Source organism: Polistes fuscatus, unplaced genomic scaffold, assembly GCF_010416935.1.
Source record: "Polistes fuscatus isolate 324 unplaced genomic scaffold, CU_Pfus_HIC Scaffold5, whole genome shotgun sequence".
Taxonomy (NCBI): domain Eukaryota; kingdom Metazoa; phylum Arthropoda; class Insecta; order Hymenoptera; family Vespidae; genus Polistes; species Polistes fuscatus.
In genome coordinates, this window is record NW_025113129.1 from 10,696,714 (window position 1) to 10,716,447 (window position 19,734).

General features: G+C 29.8%; 1 protein-coding gene across 4 annotated transcripts in view; it reads left to right on the forward strand.

Moving 5' to 3' along the window:
* Positions 1-19,734, forward strand: part of LOC122521957 — a 42,610-nt gene that overhangs the window by 18,621 nt on the left and 4,255 nt on the right. For all 4 annotated transcript variants that reach the window (XM_043642714.1, XM_043642713.1, XM_043642716.1 and 1 more), the window contains 10 exons: positions 7,062-7,122; positions 9,557-9,677; positions 10,333-10,883; positions 11,773-12,096; positions 12,258-12,628; positions 12,712-12,839; positions 13,552-13,672; positions 14,503-14,669; positions 16,894-17,092; positions 17,324-17,476. In XM_043642714.1, the coding sequence (XP_043498649.1) occupies positions 7,070-7,122; positions 9,557-9,677; positions 10,333-10,883; positions 11,773-12,096; positions 12,258-12,628; positions 12,712-12,839; positions 13,552-13,672; positions 14,503-14,669; positions 16,894-17,092; positions 17,324-17,476 (2,188 nt within the window). In that variant the 5' untranslated portion in view covers positions 7,062-7,069. The remainder of the gene's footprint in view (positions 1-7,061; positions 7,123-9,556; positions 9,678-10,332; positions 10,884-11,772; positions 12,097-12,257; positions 12,629-12,711; positions 12,840-13,551; positions 13,673-14,502; positions 14,670-16,893; positions 17,093-17,323; positions 17,477-19,734) is intronic.

Sequence of the window (19,734 nt, forward strand, 5' to 3'; positions counted from 1 at the left end):
AAAAAAAGAAACAATTAAGTATAATAATTAAATTTTTTATTAGAAGATATATAAATTTCCAGTTGCATTATAGTAAAATATGTTTTGAGGTTGGGGATTCGCGATGGTGATATTTTAAAAATACCAGCCAAAAAAGAATTTCTTTTCTTTTTTTTGAGTACGGTGAAACGACTTTTAGGATACTCTTGTATACGTGTATTATACACGTATATACAGGAGATATTTTTTCATCAGAGATAAAAAGGAACAGGTCGAACACAAAGACGAATGATTTTCTATGGTAGCGAAATAGCGATTGGTTTATGAAAAAAATGTGAAAGAGTGAGGATGTTGTATGAAATCTTGCAGCGTTGGAGGATGATTATGGATTTCTTTTTTTTTTTTTTCTTTTTTTTACGACCTTCCCAATATTATAACATACATGTATATGTGTGTGTGTGTGTATCGAAAAAGTCGTGTTCGATAAATTTTTGTCGTCGAAGATGCGGTCGCATCGTTTAATCCAAAACACTGGCACCGTGTGTGTTATCAAATTGCGTGTATCTTTTCTCTCTTGAGTGAACTTTTATGATGTGAAAGAGAAAAATAGAGAGAGAGAGTGAGAGAGAAAGAAGATAAATAAAAAAAACCCAAAAAGAAGATGAAGAAGAAGAAGAAGAAGAAAAGTAGCACATTAGCTTATCTTTTAGTTATCAGGGATTTTTTAGAACGACCTTGGCGTTGGTTTTGTTTATAACCGTTCCCTTATACTTACGTACTTTTAAATATGTTTACTTTAATTAATTTGTATTTTTTTAAGATCATTTTTGTTATTCTTTCACTTTTTCGTTTGCGTGCTTTTAAGTTTTTTGTTATTTTACGGATCACGTTTTGCAGGTTTTATTTTATTCGCATTTGGTATTCAACAGTGACGTAGCATTATTTCTTTCTTTTTCTTGTTCTTTCTTGTTTTCTCTTTTTCTTTTCTTTTTCTTTAGAATAAAATGCGAGATCGAGGAACTAGACTCGGTCGTCCTGCTTTTAGAAAATCAATGTTGTCAGAGTACGTGGACCGTGGGAGTTTGTCGATAGAACGTCGTTTTCGGATGAAACAATACGACTAGAATGACAGATATCCAAAAAGAAAATATTTGTTTGTATGTGTGTAATTATGTGTATGTGGTTAGTGCGTGTAATTGTGAATTTGCATCTTTACGAAAGAATCAGTATTTCTTCAATGCTCATCAAACTTAGTCGACTAGTTCAATAGTTTCGAATAACGATCAAAGTCTTTTCATACCAATTGTACAGGTTTAGTCAATAATTATTATTAAATCAATTATTTCGGCATATTTATAGATCTTTTTAAAAAGTAAATCTCTTATGCAAAATTTTATTCTTTAATTATGTCAATAAATAACAACACATATATATTTCATTAATATCTGAATGCAGATTGTTTAATAGAAATTTGTTGATTACAAATTTTGGTCGATATAAATAAATTAATTTTTCTAAAAATGCAATATAATTTTGTATAATACCGTAATATAACATTGAAACGATTTATCTGGATTTCAAGAAAATGCTTGGAGTTAGATAACGATTCAGATTTGTTTTTCGTTAGGGATCTTTTCTGAAGTTTATCCGAGTTGGAATAGAAAGGTTTGTCGTGTCGAAGAGCATCCGTTACATACACGTCAAAAGTATACCCACACATGACGGATGGCAAAACGTTCAATCGTATATAAAGAAGAAACAAACATTGATTTATGGCTTGAAAATTCTTCCTTGATTTATAGCCTCGTACCAGTAACATCAGCATCAGCATCAGCAACCCCAACTGTAAACTGCAACTGTAACTGCAATGACACGTTGGATATCCACCACGTAACTTTATATTCTATAATATAATATATATATAAAAAAAAAAGCAAAAGAAAAAAAGAAAACACTACACAACTTTTCTATTCGTTCTTCCTTTTCTGATAACGCGTCAATCATCGAATGTCGTTTGCATTCATATTCGATTTCAACTCGATATTCGGGGACCTTTGCCAGCCATATAAATTTCTCATAAATTCTTCTTCCTTTTCCTAAATTTCCATAAATTCGTTTCATTTTTATTTGTATAATATTTTTTTTTCTCTCTCTCACGTATACTATATAAATATATAAAAAATTTTTATTTATCCCTATACATTACAATTTATTTCGAGATTACCAAGATATATTTTTGATACAGTACGAGTAGTATAGTACTTTTTTTTCTATCTCCCCACCTCCCTTTTATTTTGATACGTTGCAATTCATATAAAGAATTTTGTTCGAAGGATATACTTTTGACGTAAAAACGAGAGTAAGAGATTTTATTTTATTTTATTTATATTTATCTTTCTTCCATGTCCGATGTGTTAAAAATTCGTGTAAGGATTGCTACGATATATATATGTATATATTGGATTTAAATAAAGTATGATTTAATTTATACTTTATTAGATTATTTCATTCCTACGTGCTGTAGAGTGTCGTATAGAAATAGCAAGGATATATTTTTGATGTACATAAGTAGGTCATCAATTGATACATCATGGATAGTATCGTATTGATAACGGTATAGTCTACTAAGAAGATTTCTTGATGTTTCTTGTTAGCGAAGAGGAAACGTTAGGAATCTAATAACCATTCGTATTTTTCACTTGAATGCTTACTTGAGAAATCGAATCTAACGCAATATGTATTTTATCTATTTCCATTTCTTTCTCTTTTCTATCCTACCTTTCCCCTTTTTTATCGGGAAGTCAATAAACTTTTGTTCGAACTTGATTATATTTATTATCAAAATTATGAACCTATATAAAAATGATACAAACATTTGTCTATTTTATTTATTTATTTTATTTTATTTTATCGAAAAGTCAATAGACTCTTTAGTATCGTACTTTGTTATGATTATTATCATAAAATTTATGAATGTAAAAAAAGAAAACCAGAAACGACCTACATTAATGTATTTCAATCGTTTATGCTTGCTAAAATTTTTATTTCTAATTTGATAAAGTTACACTCGGACAGGTTGCATGTAATCTTTTTATCGTATCGCGATGGAACATTCAATGACCATTTATGAGGATCAATTTGAGAGAAAGAGAGTATCCAGAACCATTAGCCGTGTTTTACGTGTTCGACGATTTAATATAGTCGCCCTATTCCTATCGTTCCGATCGATAAAGGTCATAGTTATTAAAATTCTTTTTTTGCTCCATTCCTGTCTCTCTCTCTCTCTCTCATCTTCTTCTTCTTCTTATTTTCGAATAAAGTGTAGATTTGTTTCACGTGATATACAAAAAATACAAAAATAAGAGATAAAACTTATATTATCGAACGAGGATTGAACAATAAAAAAAAAAAAGTACGAGACACGTGCCAATACGTCTTGTGTTTATTTTGCATTATGTGTTTGCATGTCAAGAGATCAATAAAAAAAAACAACGATTGCATTCATTTTATTGGAACAATATTTTTTATATTCGTCAATTAGTTTTAAGTAGGTTTTAATATTTTTAGATTACGATTATAGGAAAAGGAATTTCAATTTAAAATCATAATTGCGATTGATAATCCTTTTTTTAACATATCATTTTTAGAAAAAATACATTTTCCACGATGTTAAATCGGAAATAGAAAAGAAAAAAGAAAAATTGTCAAAAGAATCGTAGAAAATGGACGTTTTTTTACGTCGTTGGGTTATCGCAACGAGTTATCGATTTCGTTGAAGTTCCTTTTATGAATCTTTTTCTCTCTCTCTTTCAATGGTCCTTTGGTTTACTTTATTTTATTTTATTTTATTTTATTTTATATCTCTAAAATAAAATCATCATATATTTTCAGACTAAATTTCTTTTTCTTTTGGATAGAACGAATTCTATTTAAGATGAAGTTAGCGTATAATTATTCGGAGTATAATTAATCATTTGCATTTGTTTTCTATGAAAAATGAGAGAAAGGTACATTTGGAATACTAATTTTCTGAACAATTAGTGCAATTAGAACAGTTTCAACAGTTTCTACTGAAAATTTATAAGTAGGCTTGAGAGGTATACTATTAGCATACTATACACATATATATTACTACTACTACTGTTACTATTATTATTAAACTTTAATCGAATTTACAGTATATGAATTAATCGCATTTACGTTTGGATATTTCGAATGTGCTTTAATGTATTTTTTAATAATTATTTATGCGAGTATTTTAATTGGATTTTGCAAAGAACGATAACTACTACAATTAGTAATAATTAATTAATTAATTAATTAATCAATAAATAATAATCAAATAAATCATTTATGTGTATAGAAACCGTTCAGAATTATTTTATCACTTTAAAAAATAGAAGATGATTTAAGTGAATTTGCTTTATTTATAATTTTATCTAAAATTTATTATTAAATATACAAGGTGTTTCGTTACTAGCAACCCATAAACGGGTTTTCTATGTAAACGCTAACGATACGTACGAAATGGTTAAAATTCATATAAATCTTCTGTATATATATACTATTATTTTAATTAAATTATTTATATTAATAAAATAATTTACGAGCATACACAAAAAAAAAAGGTAGATTTATTTTTATTGCGATTAAGAATGGCAACAAAAATGTAATAATTTTTAATTAGATTTCTGTTGTGCAAAAATAACGCGTGTTCGTTTTAAGAAAAAAAAATTAATATATATTTCAACTAAAAGAGTATTTTTGTTAAGAGTAAATGGATTAAAAAGCCGCCGCGTAATAAAAGTAGTTGTCGGAAAAGATTTGATTCATTAAATAGAGTACATATACCGTAGTCCAGGGAGAATTGTTTTGACGGCTCTAAGTTAAAAAGGGAAAACACTTCGTCGGGTCTCTTTGGTTCGGAAAATAAAGGAACGAATACAAAGGCGGAAGCAAGAAAAAAGAATAAAGAAACGGAGATGTAAGGTATGATGGGGAGAAAGGAACGAAAAAAAAAATAAACTTAGAGAAAGAGAAGAATGAAAAAGGGTTGGGGGTGGAAGGTATAAAAAGGGAAGGAAGAATTATAAGAGAAACTAACTTTGCTAAGGAAAACAAAATATATAAAATAATAGGCAAGAAAAGGATGAAGAAACAATTAATTTACGTTCCCTTTCTTGCTCGCAGTTATATGCATTTTACGTTTGTATGTGCGTATGTGTGTGTATGTAAAAGGGTGGGCTAGAAGTTTTTAAAGGCTTTTACAAATTCATTGTTTATTTTGTTTTTTTCTTTCTTCTTTTCTTTTTTTTTTGTTTTTGCAATTCTACTACAGTCGAGCATGTAATTTACAATTTAAAAGAAAAAAAAAGTGTAATAGATAATAGATTGTGAAAATCGTACCGAGTAACTTTTTTTGGGGTTTTACCCTTTTATTTGGTTTTCTCAGGAGAGAAAAGTTAGATACGTTTTACAACGAATTTTCAAGAGTAAACCGTGAGAAAAGTTTTACCCGAGGTGGTGTCGAGGATGAAGTAGTAATAGTATTTACTCATTGAAAGGATTTTTAAATCTTCTCGATTAGGTTAAATCGATTATCGCTAAGGCTACCGTTTAGATTATCAAATTATATTCTATCTTTTCTTTTTATCATGTTTACTTAAACAACACATATTTTCATTTAAAATAAAATGACAATTTAAAATAATAACGTAATTAATTAACTAAAAATTGACACAACAATAATTAGCAAAAGTATAATATTAATAATTCAAAGAATATTTCAACGAAGGATCGATTATAAAAATTTCCATAAAAAAAAACAACAAATAATTTTTCACATTTTTACGCGTGATAATAATTTTATTATTAAAAAAAAGAATAAGAAAAGAAAAAAATAAAAGAAAGAAAGAAGAGTGAGAAAAATTTATCGCTGAGATTTCGAATAAAATTTCAAGATTTGAGGTACTACGGGATTGTTAAAATATGTATGTATGTGCATTCTCACGAGTAGAGACGTACGAAGGCGCAGCAGCAGCAGCAGCAGCAGCATCTCATCTAACTGCTGATGCTGCTGTTGGTAGTGATGTTGGTGGTGTTAGTGGTGTTGGTACTTGGATAGGAATGGAGGAAGCACATCGATCCCAAAGAACGAAATGTTAGAATGGACCTTCCATACTGTCTGCTGCTAGTAATAGACGATGTGGAAGCGGCTTGAAATTGAATAGTATGTTCCTACTTCGTGTGCACAGTTGCGAAACCATTGTGCATAAAGTATCATCATCTTTCTCACAGATAAGATGATATATTTATTCTCTGACAAATGAATGGAATTACGAATGACCGTCTCATCCTAAAATGACTATTATTTATTATCCTAATTTTGTATATTATTCCGACAAACGCGTTTCTATTATTTTCATGGATTTTAAATTTTTCTTTTCTTTTTTTTTTTTTAAGTATTTCTCTGTGAATACTATATGTATGTATATTTTATTTCATGATTTTTCACTATCGTCATAATCTAAAACAATGCACGTTCGTTATCGTAATTTTTATATTTCATTGAAGAAATACGTGCAAATATTTGAATTGGTTTTTAGAATTTTTTTCTATCTTCTTTTTTGTGCATTTCTTTTTTCTTTTTTTTCTTTTTTGAAGGGTTTCTCGAATCATACAAAATATTTATTCAGTGACGTCTAGATAAGAATAAATATTTATTATTCGCGAATGGTAATTTCCATTGAGAGAATACGTACGAACGTTTCGTTTTTTTTCTCTTTTTTTAAATCGATTTCAATGCTTTATTTGTCGATTTACTTGTTTATTTTTGTTTTCTTCGCATCCTTTAACTCGATGGTAGTATATTTGTTTTGTAATAAAAAAAATGAGCGAATGACGTCAAGAAAGTAACAAATATTTATATTATCGTCGATTTTAATTACATCAAGTGAACACGTTCGAATATTTAAATCGATTTAACAAAAGAAAAAGAAGAGTGTGCGTTTATTAATCATACTTTGTATCCTGGAACGAATTTTTCAGATAATTTATATGTTTTTTTGTTTCTTTTTTTACAGACAGAACTATGTCGACGCTGAACATTCGTGGCGGTGATTTGAGTCCAACTCGACAACCGAGGTAAAAAAAAAAAAACAACAATTTGACGTAGAGATTTATTTTTACTTATTTTATTTAATTATTGTTAAGAAAAAATATTCTTAATAATTTTTCTTTTGGATGTTCGTGAACTTGAAAGAAAAATTTAATCAGTTAGTTTGAAGCAAAAATACGAGTAGTAAAACTAATTAAATCGTCGGATTATATTAATTCGAAACTTAACTTTTACAGGAAGAATGCATTTATAAAAGAAAGTAATAGTTGTTTTTCGAATCATAATCATTCCTGGATTTCAATTAAGTTTTCTATAAAATGTAAAAACGATAATATTTCATTTCTAAGTAATTTCATTTTTTCATAAAAAGGATGAATTTATCTTGATTATGTTTATTTCAATCTAAGGATTATTATTTTATTACAGACCGTTTTATTTCTTCTTTACGAAATAGCATGCAATTGATTATTATATTTATTACGATCATCGTTATGACGATTGTTACAGTTTAAACTGAATTTACGAATTTATTTTATACAACATCAACCTTAGTTTAGATGCACCTGAGGCAGCTATTATTTTATCCTTTAATCATTTTAAGTTTGAAAGGCTTAAAATAAATGTTCAGGATTATTAGAACCAATTTATAGCAACGTACAAATTTTAATAGAATTTTATTTATTAACAAAAATAAACAAAATATGTATTTATTAAATATATTAATTTATTATTTATAATAAAATATATTTTTTATGTTGCGTAATTCGTTGAAATTATTGAACTTTTTAATATAAATTCTTTTGTTGGAATTTTATTCTCAATAAAATTTTAGATTATTTTTTGGATTCAATGAAGAAGATAATGTAGAAGTAAAATTTATTTATTGTAAAATTATTTATTTGGAATTTGTGAATTATGTATTTGAGAGTATTAATAATTCAATTTGTGATATATAGAATATATTGACGTCAGCATTTTGTATTCGAACTGTATATTTATATAATAGATAATATGATAGCTTTCGTTCATTAAAATATGCATCTATACTTCCTGACTAATGAAGAAAGATGAGCAATTTAGAACAATAGACTTGCTATATTTAGATCAACTCCGTGTGATTAACATAATTTATCTTCTTTACATCGAATTCAATGATTTATTAACAATATGCAAAATACATTTGATACAACAAACAACAGTCGAATAATTTTACAAATATATTATATAAAATATTTCTAAAATATTTAATATAAATTTTTGGAACTATAATCAAAATGAAAAAATTCTTCTAAATTATTAAACCAAATTTCTTAAACATTCAAACACTTACAAATTTTTATACATCAGAGATTGGAAATAAATTGAGAAATATCTTTGAAAAATTTACATAGCAAAAATTGTGTACCATTTAAAGCGGAATGAAAAGTCTTTAGAAGATATAAATCCTTTTTCCATTCAATATTTAAAGTAATATACTTTTAAAATCGATCCTTTGTCAGTCATGAGATAGAATAGCGAATGAATTTCGATTAGCTTGCAAGGAAGCATTCATGGGCTTCCAAGAGTTGAAGTTTGTCGGTTGGTAAACAGTCTTCGAATTAAGATGCAACGAACAGTAAGGGTGAGTAAGAACGAGAGAAGATGCTGATGCATATGAAATGGATATTCAGAATACGTAGACTTTCATCCAAGAGATTTTACGCATCCTTTTATGAGTTCACTGGTGTGTTCATATTTAATCTGAGCTTATTCGTTCATTCATCACTGTCTACTAATATTTCCTGCTTATTTTATTTTCTTTATATTTTTTAAAAATAGATATAAACCGCATCTCTCTTCTTTCTCTAATTTCTTTTTGTCAGATGAAAATTAATTAGCAATTGAAAGTAACGAACGTTCAATCAATTGTCAATTGTTTTAATTATTTTTATTTAATTTGGGATAGGCGTTTTATACAGAAGATCATAATTTTCTTATTTATTTTGATTTAATTAACAAAAATATTTTATTATTGAATTATCAATTATTTCTCAATTTATTTCATCTTTTCAATTTCTAATATTCCAAACTCGAAAACGTCGATAGCAGTAGTAGTTCGTTGAGTGGTTCAATCTGCTTCTAACACTTATGCCGAAGCTTCAGCAAATCCTATAACTTTGGTCGACGTTAATAAGAACTCATTAGCTTCTGCAAATTTTACATGAGCATTACGTTATAAGATAATAACGGATGAGAATTTAAATTAATAATAACCGTTGCCAAGGAGCTTAAGATTTTACGACTGCAAAGAGGATATCTGTGCAAAAATATGTATACATAATTAAATGTAAAAAAAAAGAAAATATGATAAATTATAATCTTCCAATCCACGCTAATAATTTATTTATCTAACAGAATGTTAATGAAAATCGAAAATGATGGATTATATTGGTAAAAAGCACATTTTTTCTTCTGTTCCAGACAAAGTAGAATTCATAGCGTCGGATTACCACCACGAGCATCTCTACTTCCGGAACCACCACCTACCAACGAAAATAATATGCCACCACCTATACCGCGTCGTCATTCGGCGACACCAACGGTAACCAACATTTTTATATCATAGATATCCGAATTACTTAAAATAAATCAAAACGTAAAAAAACGTGGCCTCATATAACAGAAGAAATAATTTTTTAATCAATTGTTTTGTTTTTTATTAACAGAAACTATTTTGGATGTGTGCATGATTATTCGATCAGTTCGTCATCACACAAACACACACATACACAAGTCACAACACAACACATGCGCAATCTGGGTATACATCTACAAAGCACGCATACAGTTATAACATTCTTCGAAATACTACACAGCAAGTATACGATTTTACTTTCATTTATTTGAACACGTTCCTTGCCACGTTGAAATTCATTTCTACGTTAAATGAATATAACATGTAACATGAATTATATGAATGAAACTATTACATGAAATTATAACGTAAAAACTCTCTATGAATGAAAAATATTCAAAATAAATATTATTTATAATTATATTTTCTTACATATGTACTCTTTCATTGCAATGGTTTTAATTACGTTATTTTTAAATAGTTTTATAATATATTCTTTTTCATTACTAATTAAATGTATTCGTACGTTATATCGTCGAAATGATTTTTTTCGATATATTTACGAACACCAACGAATAAATTAAACGTAATAAAAAGAAATGTGTAAACGTGTTGAATTTAGGTAGCACCACCTCCGATACCAATACGTCCACCAGCAATACCAAAAAGATCGAAAAACGAGAAACCAATACCAATTGAAAAATCAAAGAATAAGAGATGCGAGGGTACGTCGACGTGTAAAGGGAAAAAAATCGATCCAACTACGTCATCGTCATTATCATCGCCACAAGCTGCTTGTCATTTTACGAATTCTTCTTGGAACAGACAGACGGTCCTGATCGATGAGAAATTGATAGACCTTGGACCATTTAGAACGCATAATAACCATCACCAACCATCCGAGGATTTCTCTTTGGCTTTTGAATCGAAGGACATAGCAAGCGCCAATGAGAATAGTAACTTCATAGCCAACTTTCCTAAAGTTAATTTCTTGGATGAGGAAAAGCTTGAGAATCGAAAATCAAACTTCGATGAACTTAGAAAAGCTTCCCGTGATCTTGAGAAGAACCTTCACGAAAGGACTATCAAGAATAACGAAACTAATTTCAATGATATTTTAAATGAAAGAGAAGAGAATAGACAACAACAAAATGTTCAAAATCAAAGTACCAGGTAAGTGGAAATATTTTATTTCAATATTTTATTCTACGATAAATATATAGTGAAAACACTCTTTTGTGTGAACTAAAAATATTCACATTTTATTCTTTTATAAAACAATAGATATACTTTTTGTGGGAATGATTTTCAATTAATTTTCTAAATTATGCCTTTCGAAATGGTCATCATTTTGTTCTTTCTAAAGTTTGCTGCTCCATCACTTTTCGCAATGGTCTTGACAACTTTTAGCCCCATCCTATACGCGAGGGTGACTTATTTTCAGCAAGAAAATAATTACAAAAATTCCTCAAATTAGTTTTTAATCAAATTCATTTTGAATTGTCGAGTCAAGTTATTTGAGAGTATATTAAAGTTTGAAGATTATTTTGAAAGAAAGAAAAAAATTAGACTATCTCTTATGTCTACTTATAGTTCTTTAAGAAATGTTTAAAGTGCACAGTGGTAATCTATCCTAACAACGTTGAGTCTACTTGATTCGATGGCAATAAGCTTTCAGTTCGAAGATACTTCATTCGAATTAAATTTAAATCATCTAGAATTCTGGACGGTTGCACGTGTAAGAGGTTCGTCAAACCGACTGTAAGTTTCGTGCTTCATCTTGATAAAGTATTTGATTACTTCGCCCATACGAGTGGTACTCTTAACATTAAGAATTTTAATCAGCATTTAACCTATTTAATCGATTTATCTCGTTTGTAACGATTCATTAAATTTTTTTTCAATTATTTTATCTCAAGAATAAATGTTATATTTATTTTTATTTTTTATGCGAGTTAACATTAGAAAACAATTTTGATAATCGGTGTATTGGAATTAAAAAATAAAAAATGAATATCTTGCAAATGAATTGAAAATGATTGAATATTTTTGGCTCGCTCAGACAACAGCCAGGTGGAGGAGGAGGAGGAGGAAAGTTTCGTAAAGAAGAGAAAAGCATCGAGGGAAGAAGTGTCGAGGAGGAAACACTGGAGGGAATATCTGAAGAAGAAATGTCTGAGTCTCCTCGAGACACTTTTCAGGAGGAACAAAAGTTCGTCGGACTGGTTAGATCGTATCGAGAAGAAGAGAAAAGATCGAAGTTTGAGGAACTTCAAGCAGCTTCGAAAAATCTCGAACGACGTCTACAGAGTAAGAACGAGGAGGATGATCAACGTCGTTACAAAGACATGGAAAGACGTTTGAATAAAGATAGATCAATATCTAGGTAAACTTTTTATTTCATTCGCGTATCTAATAAAGACATTTCCAAATTTTCTATATCCAAAAATATTTGTTTCTATTGAGATACATTTATTAAGATATGAAATATTATAAATTTTATTTGTTTTTTTTTTTTTTTTTTAATTTAATCAAATGATCAAACAGATACGAAGATCCTTCGAGATTACCGCAAGAATTGGAAAGACGATTGTTGTCCGATCAAAGATCCGTCATAGATCAATCCACGCGTGCCAAATATGACAATGATATGGAAAAGGCTAGAAGTATGTTACAACATAATACGAAAAAGGAAAGATCAAGTGGTATAGAAAAATTAGAAAAATTACCTAAAGCTACGCAAACTAATTTACCACCACCACTTAGTGCGATTTGTCAAAGTTACGTGCCAAAACCAATCAACGTTAGACAAGATAGCAATGTTTCGTCCGATAGTTTTAGTCAAACAAGTTCACCGAGTTACACCAACAAAACTATGGAAGCGCCTTTGCTTCCACATAAATATGGAAAATTGCCAGGTAATTAAGATCGTATTAAATGGAATCATAAAAGTTTATTTTAATTATAATTGCAATGTACAATTGTCAAATTATTTTTATAGACAGAGCTTTGGTTCACGAACCTGACAATTCATCGGGTAGGCCAATAACTAAATCAACCAGCACACCTGCGAGCTTACAAACGATCGTTAGAACTCATGGTAGCAACAGCACGTCTTTGCATCATAAGGTAAGTTTTAGAAAATTTTAACTCTTATAAAAAAAAAAAACAAATATCACGTCAATGGATGCAATTTTACTTCAGCGAAATATTTGCATCTTTTGATTTGTTATTTTATAATTAAAATGTTTGTTCCATTGATTCTCATTGGAAATACAAATTTCATCCTTGAGTGTAAAAATAAAAAACAATAAAAGAAACTATTGCAAGACAAAAAATATACAATCAACGAATGCGTTGAGAAAAATGATAAATTATTATGAGTTTCAAAATTAAATTCGTTCAATTAAATGTTGTTTTTTTTAAAACAAAACAAATGTGTGTGGCATTTTACAAGCTTTCTCTCTCTTTCTAGAATTCTGAAAATAAAAACTTGACGTTGTGATTCACGTGAACACTCCGGTAGCTTGGTTAATGTTCGTGGCTAAATACTCGACACTATTGTGAGACATTTAACATTTTCACGAGCAGAAGCTTGAAGTATTTGAACGATAAATTGTGAATCATTGGTTGGTCGGGGAAAGAGGGTTGAATTGTGAAGTGTTAAAACGATGTCCATCTCGTAAATGTGACCATAATCGTTGTTAACGGTACTTTAATGTTCGAACTATAGTCTCGAGTATCCCACATGATTTATGTTATACTTAATATGATTGAAATTTATCACACGTGTTCTATATATATATGTATGTATGTATGTTTCTGTTCTTATTTTTTTTAGATAATCAAGGACATGGCTAATCGTCATTACGTAACGAGAGGAAGATTCAGATACGTGCAATTACTGGCCAACGTTGTTGCTCTTTTAGCCATTGTTGCTGGATTAAATGCATATTATAAAAGTAAGATTAAAATTTCACCTAATAAAGAACAACATTTTTTTAACATTTTTTTTTATTAGGAATACATTCACATTGAGGTATTTGATAAGATCGTTTTATTAGATATCTACACGAATAATTACGATTTTTAAGTATACAATTTCAAGTTTTACGTGACCTAAATTTCGAGTAATTGTTCAATAATCAATATAAAGTTTTTCTTTTTCTTTTATTTCTTTTTTCTACGTAGATTCGATGAAGAAATGAAGTTTTCAGTCAATATTGTCAATAATTAAAGGATGTTAGTCAATTCTGCTGATATTCAAGGATTTTGGTTTCATTATGAGATTTTTGAAACCAACTTCTAGGATTAGTCGAATCGATCGTGCAATTTCGTGCAACGTATGATCTGCTTTGTGGTACTAAAAGATCAATAGTACTCTCTCTCACTCTCTCTCTCTATTTCTCTCCCTCTCTTCTTCTCTCTCTCTTCGTTTCACCTATATCTCTTACGTGACTATTTCAAATACGAGTATCATGTTTACTCCAAACACAGGATTGCATACTGTGTTTGTTTATACAGGAAAATATTCTCTGTTATTCTTATGTCACGATTTGAGTTTTTAATAAAATACTATAATACTATAAAGCATTCATATACATGGAATTAATAATTTGATAGCACGATCATACGAAAATTATATATTTTTGGATTTGTATAAAGTTTCAAGATTATTTTTTATTTAATCCCATAAAATTAAACGTTCAAAAGAATTTTTGACTTATACTAATGTAATTTAATATCATTTTAATTTGAAATTGTTTTTTTTTTCTTTGGGAAAATTTTACAGCGTATCCTGAAACTGCCATAAGATTCGAGAACAGAACGGTGTATACGAGTATAATGACGGTGACTGAACCTATGCGTTCGATAATGATACAGGAAGAAGAAGAAGAGAAGAATCCTGCACCTGGTATCTGTTTACCAGTGATAGTCAGCTTTTGTCAATATCACAAGGTAATTAAGAATCCACTAGTGTTTTGTCTACAGTATGAACCAGTTTCATTAGACGGCTTTAATATTTACTTTGTTTATTGTTGTATTATAATGAAACTTTTTCTTGAGATAACTATTTAATCTTAAGATATTATTTATACCAGGTAAAATATTAATTATCTTAAAATTTTTCCAAAACAATGGGAATTGCAAGAATATCAGAAAATAAATATGTACTGTTATATAAGAAAAATATCGTATCGTTTTTAAAAAAATTATTATATAAAATCAAGTATACTTTCATTGTTACATGTGTCCCTTAAAATAGTGCAATTTGATTCTAGCATGCTTTTTTTATAGAACAATAAATAAATCATATATTTGGGTGATCCAATGAAAATGGTTCACTCTGTATAAGGAAAGATAGATATTACGGTAGGACGTGCATTCGCATAATCAAGATTCCGAGCAAGAAGAGATAGTTAGATGTATAAGATCTTTAAACAACTAATTCCTCGCATGATTTCGCTATCGTGAATGGAAATTAATTGACATTGGTCAAACGATCGAAGGGACAAAAGTGGTCACGTAACATACCTTCTATTTCTTTTTATTATTATTATTATTATTATTATTATTTTTGTTTGGTTTTCTTTTTCTTCTTTTTTCGAAAGGTTTCGTCAAACCTTTTGTTTTTTTTTTCTTTCAATTCGGAATAAAATTATCATTAAATGAGTTAATTAAGACGAGAAGAAACATCGTGAGTAATTAGAAGTTAATCTAAACGTAATTGAAAAGTATCCCTTTTCTCTCTAACATAATTTAAAGTGGCAGTGTGTCGGTGTGTTCTAAATGGAACCCGTAGTCATCCTCTTTAATCGATCGCGACTGGTACAAGCAACGTCTTCCGACGGAATTCATTCGCGAGATTCCGGGGTTTCACGACGTGGCAAAGATATTACACACCAAATTAATTAGTCCTTTAGAAATATATCCTTTACGAATATTTCTAAACGTTAATTAAGTCGATATATTTGATCTTAACCATTATATCCAGGAATTATGCCAACTAAAGAGAGAAAGAGATTTTACTATTTTTATAATTTTCTTTTATAATTTATCTATATGTGACGTCTCATTATTTTTGCTAATTTATTTTTTTACAATTATTGTTTGAATACTCTTATATGTGTGTGTGTGTGTGTGTGTGTCTGTGTGTTGATGATAATTTCACATTTTCCACGTACGAATAAATTGTTGACCCTTTCAATATTCCTTTGTCCCTTCGAATTCTCTTGTTCCTCTCTCTCATTTGATTTTTACTAGATTTTTCTTACAAATAATATTCAGAATAACGCGTGCGTGTGCTCGACGTCTTCGACGATAATTTAACATTCCCATCGTTGGAATAAATTGTTCATGTCGTTTTTGCATCCTCCTCCTCCTCCTCCATCTCTTTTTTCTAATTCCTTCCTTTTTTCCTCTTCTTTTTTAGTCGACCCTTTTTCAAGTGTCACCTTTCGCTTAGTTCTCTCTCTCTCTCTTTCTCTCGGTCTCTCACGAAAAGCCCTCCTATTAAAAATTCATAAAACGACTCTCGCGTCATCCCTGTGCTACGTGAACGGGCAACTCGGCCGAATAATCGGCGAACTCTGCGAAAAAAAAAAGGAAAGAAAAAAAGATGGAAGAGGAAAAAAAGAAGAAAAAAAAAACGACTGCTTTTAGGAACGGGATATTTACGCGGGACGTTTCGAAAGAGAAAAGTGAGAGAGAGAGAGAGAGAGAGAGAGTGAAAACTGGGAATTACTAGGGAATGCATGCATGTATATATGCCACCTACATCTGTACCCAAGCACACATTCCAATACCCGTGAATATGTGCGTATGTGTGTATACGTCGATAGTACTGGATCGAACAAATCCCTACTAGTGTTTTAGCCCCTTCACTTTATTTCTTTTTTGTTGTAACTTCCCTTCCCCCTTCTCTCCCCCTTCCACCCGTTTTCGTTTTTTTTTCTTTTTTAATACTTTTTACTTTACGATTTTCTGTTTCCCTTTTTCTTTTTTCTTTTTTTTTTTTTGTTAAATATTTTGTTTTCACCGACCAACGGCCGCGACCATCGAACAATTATTTGCCCTTTGTAAAGTTTGTTCGTCGGTAAATTACGAAACTCTCTTTCTCTCTCTCTCTCTTTGTTTCTCTTTCTATGTTACATAGAATCGTTCGTATAATTTCGTTTTACAGATCCCTTACAACTTCACGGTCTTCCCAAATTATATGGGAAACTTTGGACAACGAGACGCCCAACAGGAATTGCAATTATATAACGCAGTAGTAGACGTTAGGTGTTACGAATTGGCAGCCCTATTTCTCTGCAGCATCTTTGTACCCAAATGTGGACCCCGTGGTCAGGTTGTTCGACCCTGTCGCAGTCTATGCTATGGTAAATTGATTTATGTATCATTTTATTATTTGTCTTTAAAATGAAATCAAATGTTCAAATTGGAAAAGAGAAAGCATGCCAGAATTTGTATTATTTTTAATTGTAATTGCAAATTAACGCACGAATGATAAATATTAATAGGAATGATTCATTTGGAAGAAGAAGGTATTGGATTTTTATGAATAAATCATTTCTTTTGTTTCATTTTTTTTTTTTATTATTATTTTACAGAAACCAAAAGACGATGCGGATTCTTTCTCGAGGTATTCGACTTGACACTTCCGGATTATCTCGACTGCGATCTTTTTCCTGAAAATGGTAATCCGGATCTATGCGTGGGTCATTCCGAAGTGATCGAAACAAATTTGAAAGCTATGAAACCAGGTAAGCGTTAAAAAAAAAAGAAAAAATCAATTTAATTTCGAAAAATCGAAAATAGGAGAAAATTGATTGGCAACTCACGTGTTTTTTTTTCTTTTTTATATTATTTTTCTTCGATCTTTCTCCTTCTTCGGAAAACTTACAATTAGTTCAAATATTTATTCAAATCTTTTCCGACCGTCAATAAAATCAGTGGTAGAAAAGAGCGAGAGAGAATTCACGATTAAGAGTTGGATAAGAGTTGGAGGATTAAAATAATCTTGACGGTACAGTCATCCGGTTTACGAGATTATAACGGCTCAAGTTTGAGAGCTTTTAACAAAATGGCGCATCCTCTACGGCAATTAGTTTCATCTATAAAATTTGTAAGATTACTATGATGCGATTATCGTAATTTTTTTTATTTTTTCAAATAAATACAAACGTCAATAAAATTTATACAATCATTTTATCTTTTACAAAATTAAATTAAAGAATTTCTTATCGTACGTATATTATTCCAAGTATTATATTTTCTACGGTATTAAAACTAATATAAATGCAATTTATTGTTAATAAAATATTGATTATAGTACGTTCATAGAATTTTCTAACAATTCTGAAACAGAATTTGTATAATTTAAATTGTTAAAAATCATATAAACTTAATCACTGAAATATAAAAATTAAATTAAAGTATCTTGAAATTTTTCAAAGAAATTTTACAATAATTACAAAAATTGATGAACTTTAATACATTCACATAAATCTAATCATTTGAATGAAAACTTGATATTGGAGTAATAAATAATAGAAAATAGTTGAAAGTTCATTAACGTATCTTTGAGGTTAAAAAAGCTAACGTGGCCAAACTCGTACGCATAGTTAATGCAACAGGTGTGCCGAACGAGATCAATAACGTTTATAGTACGTTTTCATCTTAAAACCACGGCTTGTAACTATTTAATGAATTCTACTTTGTAACGCTTTCGCAGGGACCGAAATTGCTTTGCTATAGAGTGCATATACTTCCTCGCCACAGACAAAACCGATACCCACTGAGATTACACTTTCCTTCGTATAAATAGACAACGGTAACGTTTCGTAATTACTTTACTGAGAGTCTCTAACCTACTCTAAAGAGACTTTACATTTAATAAGGGTTAAACGTTATCGTACTATCATAGTCTTTTATATTCGTCAATTTTATTTATGCAAATATTTTACATACATTTTACAGAATTACATACATATTGGATCGTTCGAAAAGTCATTTCGTTTTTTATACTGATATTTCATTATTCGCGTTTACCGATACGCAACCATAAAATAAAAACCTTATAAATCTCAAAAATTATTCAGTTCGGATTTGGTTTAAAATCTTTTTGCGTTTCACAATCCTCTGTATTTTTTGAAGTTTTATTACTGCAAGGATAATAATGCGATGCAAAGGGAGAACAAAATTATTGTGCCGTTTACGTGAAGGAGGATTTTAAGTTAACGCGAGGATTCCCCTAATTGCTTTTTAGTAATTTTCCATTTGAAAGATGCACCACATTTGGATCGTCCGGTTGAATCCTATCGTTTATTTTTTTCTTTTTCAGCTTCATAAAGATTTTCAAATAATAATAATAAGGGTTGAAGTAAAAGTTCGTTGATCTTTAAATAACAAAAACAAAATAAAAAACAAATACTATTCGTATGCAATCTGTGCACAGTTCCAGTACGATTAGAGGTGTACGGTGTGTTGCATTATTTCATTCATTATTATCCTATTTATCTTCTGATAAATTTGTTTCTTTATATGAATTAAGATAGAAATAATATAATAAAAGAGATGATAAAAATGAATGTGATAATTGTTTTAAAATTCGTGCTTTTTATTCTTACATTAGGATAAAGATTCTCTAGTGGTGATTCGCGTACGAATCGCAATTGCAAAAGCAAACATTGCCGGGATTGAGAGGGGCAGGTATTGATCGAGAATAGTTAGGGGATGGTCTTTCACGTCGAATAATCGGCCGATCGGTGTTTTAGATCGACTCGCCTCAATAAACCGAGTCATTTGCGTCTACGCTTAATTAAGGCTTTAAAGTGTGCCAGGACGACTATCGGAGGCTTGCCTATCATCGAGTTTTAGTATTTCTCTCTCTCTCTCTCTTTCTCTCCCTCTTTCCCTCTCTCCCCCTTTCGCTTTCTGCAATTAATCCTTGCCTTCACTCTTCTTCCGCTCATCTACTTTTCACCCTCGTTTGATCGACCTTTCTTCCCTTTTTAAATTC